This window comes from Megachile rotundata, chromosome 15, assembly GCF_050947335.1.
Source record: "Megachile rotundata isolate GNS110a chromosome 15, iyMegRotu1, whole genome shotgun sequence".
Classification (NCBI taxonomy): domain Eukaryota; kingdom Metazoa; phylum Arthropoda; class Insecta; order Hymenoptera; family Megachilidae; genus Megachile; species Megachile rotundata.
In genome coordinates this window covers 2951851-2959565 of record NC_134997.1, presented here as the reverse complement: position 1 = coordinate 2959565, position 7715 = coordinate 2951851, and the positions used below count along the sequence as shown (strand labels likewise).

Genomic DNA, 7715 nt, shown 5'->3' with positions numbered 1-7715 from the left:
AAATTGTCAAGTAAAAAAGGTGAGTGTCATATTTGATGTTTCCCGTATAATAATGGTACAATTTTCAGAACCCACACTAAACAAGCACATAATCACACACGCACACGATTGTCCAGTCCGTAGCATCAAAATGTTAAAAATGTCCACCTTTTTCCACATCAATTCGTTTGCGAAAGTTCCTCACTATGTACACACTATACATTATGCGTGATGAGTGATTCAAAGAAAAAAGTCAGTTACTGCAAGATGTATTATTGCGATCGCACAACACGTATTACCGACAATATTAAATTTGCTTTATTTATTTTGATAAGTCGAAAAATTTATCTTTACGACACGAATTACTGTTAACGAATATGCACAGATGCGTATTTTGACTGAACGTTTTACAATAAAGTCTCGGAATGAACAAAGATCAACGAAAGAAAAGCGAAACAGTGCCGCCCCCCCCCCCCCCCCCCCAACGGGAAAAAGATTCCACAAGAACCCTAGAAGCTCGCTCATCGAGAAATGTAATATGATCAGTTGGGGGGGGATAGTGGAAAGAGAATACCAATACAAGTTTTTTGTTTCTAAAATTCTGTACAAAACGTCAGTTAGTTGTCGATGATCGAACGAGAATGCTTACAAGAGAATGCTGCACATTTCGAACATTACAGTTTTAATATTATCGGTAATACGTGTTGTGCGATCGCAATAGTACATCTTGCAATAACTGACTTTCTTCTTTGAATTACTCATCACGCATAATGTGAAGTGTGTACATAGTGAGGAATTTTCGCAAACGAATTGATGTGGAATAAAATAATTTTAAGAAAAAAAATACGCCGATATCGAAATGCACTAAAAAGTATAAAATAATTTCTATTTCCTAATAAAGTAATTTCTATTTCATTCAATCATACAATTACGTAACAGATATGAATGAAACCTATTTACTCGTTAGGTATTATATTAAATACATTTCAACCTTTTCGGAGGCGGCGCAAAATTAAAAGATTATTTTGAATATGTTATTTAATTTTGCGCCGCCTCCGAAAAGGTTGAAATGTATTTAATATAATACCTAACGAGTAAATAGGTTTCATTCATATCTGTTACGTAATTGTATGATTGAATGAAATAGAAATTACTTCATTAGGAAATAGAAATTATTTTATACTGAATGAAATAGAAATTACTTCATTAGGAAATAGAAATTATTTTATACTTTTTAGTGCATTTCGAAGTCGGCGTATTTTTTTTCTTAAAATTATTTTATTTCACGCTTTTTATCGGCCGGCAAGACGTGTTTGTAGAAACAGTAGACAATCGGCGACTGCATGTTGACTCATACACCACCAGAGACACGGAGGCATACGTAGAATTCAATATCTTAGTAACAATAGTTTTTCGCTAATAACTCGAAAACTAAAGCTTCCCCTTAATTGCGGATAAGGAAAAAGTTGTTCAGAATCGTGCCCCTGATAACATATTAAAAGGACATTAAAATCGTCCAAAGTTGATTTCAAAACTTTTCAACAATTTTTCGCTAATATCTCGAAAACTAAAGCTTTCCGCGAAATTTGTATATGAACAAAATTGTTCAGAATCATGTCTGTGATAAGATATTAAAAGCGCACTAAAATCGAGAAAAGTTTATTTCAAAAGTTGCCGGTTTTTTGCAATAACAATACTTTGCAATTAAAAAATGAAAAATTTTTTGGTAATGGTATCAATGGGGAGTCAGGATCTACCAGATGCAAAAGGTTTCGTTCCGATCGGTCCACCCAGCTAGGCGTAATCGGCGAACATACATAGAAAAAAAAAAAAAAAATATACTGATCGAATTGAGTAATCTCCTCCTTTTTCGAAGTCGGTTAAAAAATCCATTCCCACGATGGGCGTGCTTACATCGGCGACGATGAAACGCCATTTAAAACTCCGCCGCAATTTGAAATTTAGGTCCAGCGCAATTGTGCCATACGTTGAAATCCGTGTACCATTAGCTGCGAACAATTCGTACTCGCACTTTCTCGCTGGTACACGCAGTCGACTTCGGGGAAAAACGCAGACATCGGCGCCTGTATCGACCAAGAAGTCAGTCTTTGTAACCTTATCAGTAACAAAGATGCGGCGGGTCGCTGGACCGTCGTAGTGTACCGCATTCACCGACGGCTCGTCTTGTTTCCCGCCGGTGGAACCCAGGAACATGGAGCCTGGCATCTAGTGCACCGCGTCTTAAATCGCCAGTGATACCAGCATAATCCACGCCTGCTGGCACTCCCATCACGGCTACGGCTCCGACTTCCGCTGCGTCTTCTCTGCTGTCTGCGAGGACGTCCTTGTCTTTGCGTCACCTCGCTCAATTGCAAACGCAGTTTCTAAATTTCTTCCCGAAACTCCATCACCTCGCTATCACGAGACACCGATGTGAGATGTCCACGTTCCGGACGAATCTCGTGGATCCTGTCCGCCATTTCCGTGAGCGCCGTAATATTCGTCTCTGTCGCGGCTGCAAGCACACGCTGAGTATTCGCGGGCAACCGATTTTTCCACAGAGTCACAATAAAATCATCCGGCACTGACGGAATCGCGAGCTTTTTCAAATCCCGAAAGAACTGCGAGGGTGTGCGATCGCCGATTTCCTCGCCTTCGAGCAATTTCTGCACACGAGTACTGTCCGATTCGATTAATCGTTTCATTAGTTCCTTTTTTAAGAGTTCATATTGTCCCGACTCGGGCGGATTAACCACAATATGCTCGACTTGTTCAATATACTTTTCACCTAAATTCGCGATGGTGATATTAAACTTGGCTTCGTCCTTTGTGATGCGCGCGGATGTAAAGTGAGCTTCTAATAATTTAAACCATAATGCGACTTTTAACGGCCAAAACTGTGGTATACGCGAACTTTGCAACACAACACTCACTTTGTCACTTGAACTCGCGCTCGCATCACCTAATCGAGGATTCGCACCTTCATTAGCCATTGTCACTATTTAGTATCTACACTTGATAAATAAAAACTAATAACACAGAAAAGTATTTATAATTCACTCACGACACCTCTTTTTCCGAAAATCACGTCGGCAGGTCACCAATTTGAGGTGATGTACGTGAATGAATACAATCGTGTATGTGGCGAAATACTTTATTGATACAGAAGGCGCGATGCATTTACTACGGAGATCGAGACTCAAATGTCTCACGAAAAACATTTTCGGATGGAAGAGAAAACTCTCTCCTTTTTTGAGAAGTCCCGAGTAGAAAGGGCCGAGGGCCTCTTAGACCCGTCGAGCCAGCGCAAAACTATTTACAACTTAATGACTCTATTGACTCGACGGGTCAAAAAGTCTCTGACAAAATCCAGACCTCGCTTTCCACTCGGGACTTTCCCTGTCGTCACATAAATATCCCTAGTACATACTTCCTTTCACTCTCTTGCACATACTTCCTCACTTTTAACCAAGCACTCTCCGTCGAACGGCCCCTGCGAAAGCCATACTGCGCATCATCCATACTCTCACACATTCTCCGTTCATGCCTTTTAACCATCATTCGCTTCAACGTGTTTCCAAACACTGATAGCAGGCTTATCGGTCTATACGGCGCAGGGTCCGTTCACGGCTTATCCGGGGACTTCAGCAAGACAACCACACACGCTTTCTTCCACTCATTCGAGAAACATCCAGTCTTCAAACAAGCATTATACAATCTCAACAGCCATCCCGGAATCGCACACCAAATCATTCGCAACATCTTCACAATTATATCATCCAAACCAGGTGCCTTGCCCAACTTCAACGCCATCACAGCCTCATTCACTTCATCCCAATCAAACTCTTCCACTTCATTCACACTCTCTACCGCACCACTCACTCCCCTTGAGTTGCTCGAGGCTGGGAAGAATCGCTCTAACAGCACTCAAGCACATTCTCTCCATGTGGAATAGTTCACACCATCAACATTCAATGAGCTCATTCTCCCCTCGCATTCTTACCTCTGCATATTCTATATACAGGATCCCATGGATTCAGGTTCGACGACTCACTCACAAACTTTCGCCAGCATTCTTCTTTCACTCTGTAAAACTCATGCTTATATTCTCTCATCAAGCTTTTATACCTACTCAGCCGTGCATCTATCATCCACGCTTCTTCTTCTTTCGCACTTTAGCTTTTATTCTCTTCAATTCATCCATCCACCTCACTATCTTTCTATCATTCACTCTCACTCTCCGTTTCATTCTCTTGTCGTTCGAACCTTGGATCCATTCCATCAAAATTTCAAGCATCCTCCATCAAACGTTACAGGAGGAATCCTGTTAACATGGGTAAGTTCGTCTTTACGTTTACTGAATCAGGGGGTGAGTGCAAGGTCCGTCGCTGAGGTGTCGGGCTGGTGATCCCTAACTAAGCCTAATAATATCCGAAATGAGTCCGTGATCGCAGACAACACAACTTTCACTCTTAAAACTGCCGGCGGAGCTACCCAATCTCAGGACTCTGAGCAACGGATGCCACCGGTAGTAATAATGTGTTGTAGGGGTAACCGAAAGGTCCCCGATGGAGACCCATCAAACGTTTCAAGGCTAACCTTGATAACATGGGTGTTATGGGAGGTGCAGTAACCCCACCGGGATTATCACCAACCGGTGCTAACACCATTTGGAGGTGGACTCGTAGTGGCAGTAACTTCGTGGGACTAGGAGGTGATAGGCAGTTATTTATGCGTATGCCCAATGGGGCGAGGTAGCATATCCGCAGCCCGGTTCGGCCGGGCCGGATTCACAATAATCTCTTCCAAAAGGATCTCGATTGGCAGCTCCATGTGTTCCGGACGGGAATGAAACATGTCTAATGGCTTTCCTTGAAGTTTCAACAGTATAAGGATGCGGCTAATGTCGTCTCACAGCTCATACGTGTCGCTTAGGAGCTTATATTGCTTTGACCATGTCTCAAAAACTCCTCCCGAACCGTCAAAGTAATTTGATATGTCCGCAATAGCCGTGATGCTCGCACGAAGAGGCTCTGAAGTGGCGAACATTACTTCCGATTTTAAGGCTGCGACGCTTGACTCGCTTGCATTATACGCATTATTTCCAACTCACGTTTTGCTAGCTCTGCCTCCCGAAAGGCTATCTCCTTTTTTTTTCCAGGAGCTCAAGACGTAGCCTCATTAGCTCCATTTCCGATGACTGGGCTGTGGAATGTAATGCCTGCTCCATTCTTATGTCGTCCTGTACGGATGCTTCTTCTTGATCAAAAGCGCCTTCTATCCGACCCCCATGATTAAGCAATCTTACCATTAACTTGTTTTTTGATCCGCTAGTGGGCAGAGCTCTTTCTTGCAAGAGCTCTTTCAAACGTGTCGTCGTAAGATTTTGCAACACTTTTCCTTCCATCACAATGAATAATTCTATCCCGCAAAATAGTGTTTCTCAATTGTAGGAATAGAATTTTATAAACTATCCTTCTTTTATTAAAAGAACACAACAAAAAGAAATAATGATTAACGTATTCAAGTATAAATCATAAATCGTAAATCGTAAAATCAAACAACTCGTATTTTGCTGTTTCATCACGTTATGTTCGTTCAAATCCCGTGTTTATACTGAATTCCTAGCATTACTTTTTCCCTATCGCTAGCAACCACTTCGCATAACATTTCACACTTTAACATTCATGACCTATTTCATACTTTATTTACGCAATCTATTTCACACTGTACCTTTCATTAAGTCAACATTCATACACGCAGTTTCGCAGTGGTTGCCATTGTAACCGTTCTTCCTTCAAGCGACGAGTACATTTTGTGGTAGTTAATAATTAAAGAAATCGGTGGTCTCCGAGTAGAATATCATTTACACAAATGTATTTATTCCTATTGCCTATAATTAATACATATAGAAATGAACATATTTCGATTCGCGGAATTCAAATAGAAACGTACATACCTCGATACACGGAACACAAATAGAAACGAACGTACCTCACACAAAAACATGCATTCTTAACCGGCTTAGGAACGATCGTTGCCGAATCAACACAATATAAAGAACTCGTTTCGTCTTTTTCGCTGAATGCTTCGCGATCGCAAACTCCGAATTGTCTACGCAAATCCGTTTTCCTCGAAATTAGCTAATTACCTCGAAAATCTATGATTAGAAATAATTCCGCACCAACTCCTCGGTATCTCTATCACTTGCCGCTGACATTGCCTTTGATTTCGTGGAAAACTTTATAATTCCAGTTAATGTGGAAACGAGCAGCAGGTTGTAATGAGCCACTGATTTATCGCTCAGAAACTCATTCAGAACACGGTGTCTTTCGTAATTCTGGTGTTGCTTGCGATTAGTGTGATTTATACTAACCTTTTCTAGTAATGCGTCTGTACTTATAACGAGTTCAATAGCAAGAGAGCGATCTATCGATCCGCACAGGCTACGTAGGTTCGGAGTTCGTGATAACGATGAGGAGGGGGACCGTTCGTGCTTGCGTTAACGTTACCACGAAATTGGTGGGGCCCGTCACGACGTACCCCCTTAATTATATAACCGTATCAGCAACCCTGTCGTATGGTTACACCATTCTATACATATACACTCTACATTCCTACAGTAATAATGACACGTTCAATGCCTCGCTTCTTGCAATATTCTACAAATTCGTTCGAAGTAAAAGCGATACCTCGGTCCGAAATGATCCTTCGAAGGTTACCGAAAATTGCTGCTTGCCTTTCCAACCGCTGCAACACCTCGACTATACCAGTGCTTTTTGATGCATATAGCCATACAAATTTACTAAACGCATCTACCGCTACAAATATATGCCTATAGTTTTTCTTCGTAGGTAAAAGCGGTCCTAAATGATCTATGTGATATGTGTTCAGGGATACATTACCCTTTTCAATAACATGTAACAATCCATCCTGTTTGCCCTGTTTTCGCTCCGCTAAAATACAATCTATACGATTTCGTACAACTCTTTCCACTACGCTACCTGTATTTACGAACTAGTAATCTTTCTCAAATAATAATTTTGTTATTCCGATTGAAAAATGTCCTCTTTCACAAGCACGTCTAGCTAAATATATCTGCATAGCCTTAGAAGTTACTATTTTTATATCAACGCCAACTTTTTTAAACAAAATTCCGCCGCGAATAGTACAGGGTGTCCCGCAATTAATGTAGGACCCGAAAAGGGGTAGTAGGTGGGGCGATTCTGAACAACTTTTTCCTTTGCCAAAATATTGGTTGAGGCTCCATTTTCGAGTTATTAGCAAAAAACACTGACGAATGAGAGCGTGCATAGACCGGGCGCGCGAAAGCATGAGCGACAGCTTCGAATATGACGGCCGATCGTCGTCGTGAACAAACGTATCGATACCGTCGGTATAACGTCGGTATAACGTCGGTATATCGTCGGTATAACAGGAAGCTATTAGGTGAAAGTTAAATTGAATAATGAATTAAGAAGTTAAGAATAATATTAAGTTCTTCGTAATTCGTGAATGGGAGATAAACCAATTAGTTGTTGTTTACCCAGACCAAGTATCTTGTATTTATTTTAAGCCTTCAAAAAGGAAAAAGAATAAATTCACGAAAATTCATTCTGTCGATTATTCTAATGCAGCAAATGAATAAATTCACGTTTCAAAACGAATGAGTACCTTCCCTACGAAATGGGATAAAATTGGAATAAAATATCTAATGCAGTACCTCATTGAAGTGA

At 41.0% G+C, this 7715-nt stretch overlaps 3 protein-coding genes across 6 annotated transcripts in view; 2 read left to right on the top strand and 1 right to left on the bottom strand.

The window, feature by feature from the left end:
• Window positions 1-7715, top strand: part of LOC105663894 (uncharacterized) — a 209075-nt gene that overhangs the window by 70134 nt on the left and 131226 nt on the right. The gene's annotated exons all lie outside the window — the stretch shown is intronic.
• The window catches only part of LOC105663427 (uncharacterized), a 160082-nt gene that overhangs the window by 113366 nt on the left and 39001 nt on the right, over window positions 1-7715 (top strand). The window lies entirely within an intron of this gene.
• Window positions 2364-2972, bottom strand: LOC143265920 (uncharacterized). The gene has a single exon (XM_076540598.1). It carries the CDS (start codon window positions 2970-2972, stop codon window positions 2364-2366), a length of 609 nt encoding a protein of 202 aa, XP_076396713.1.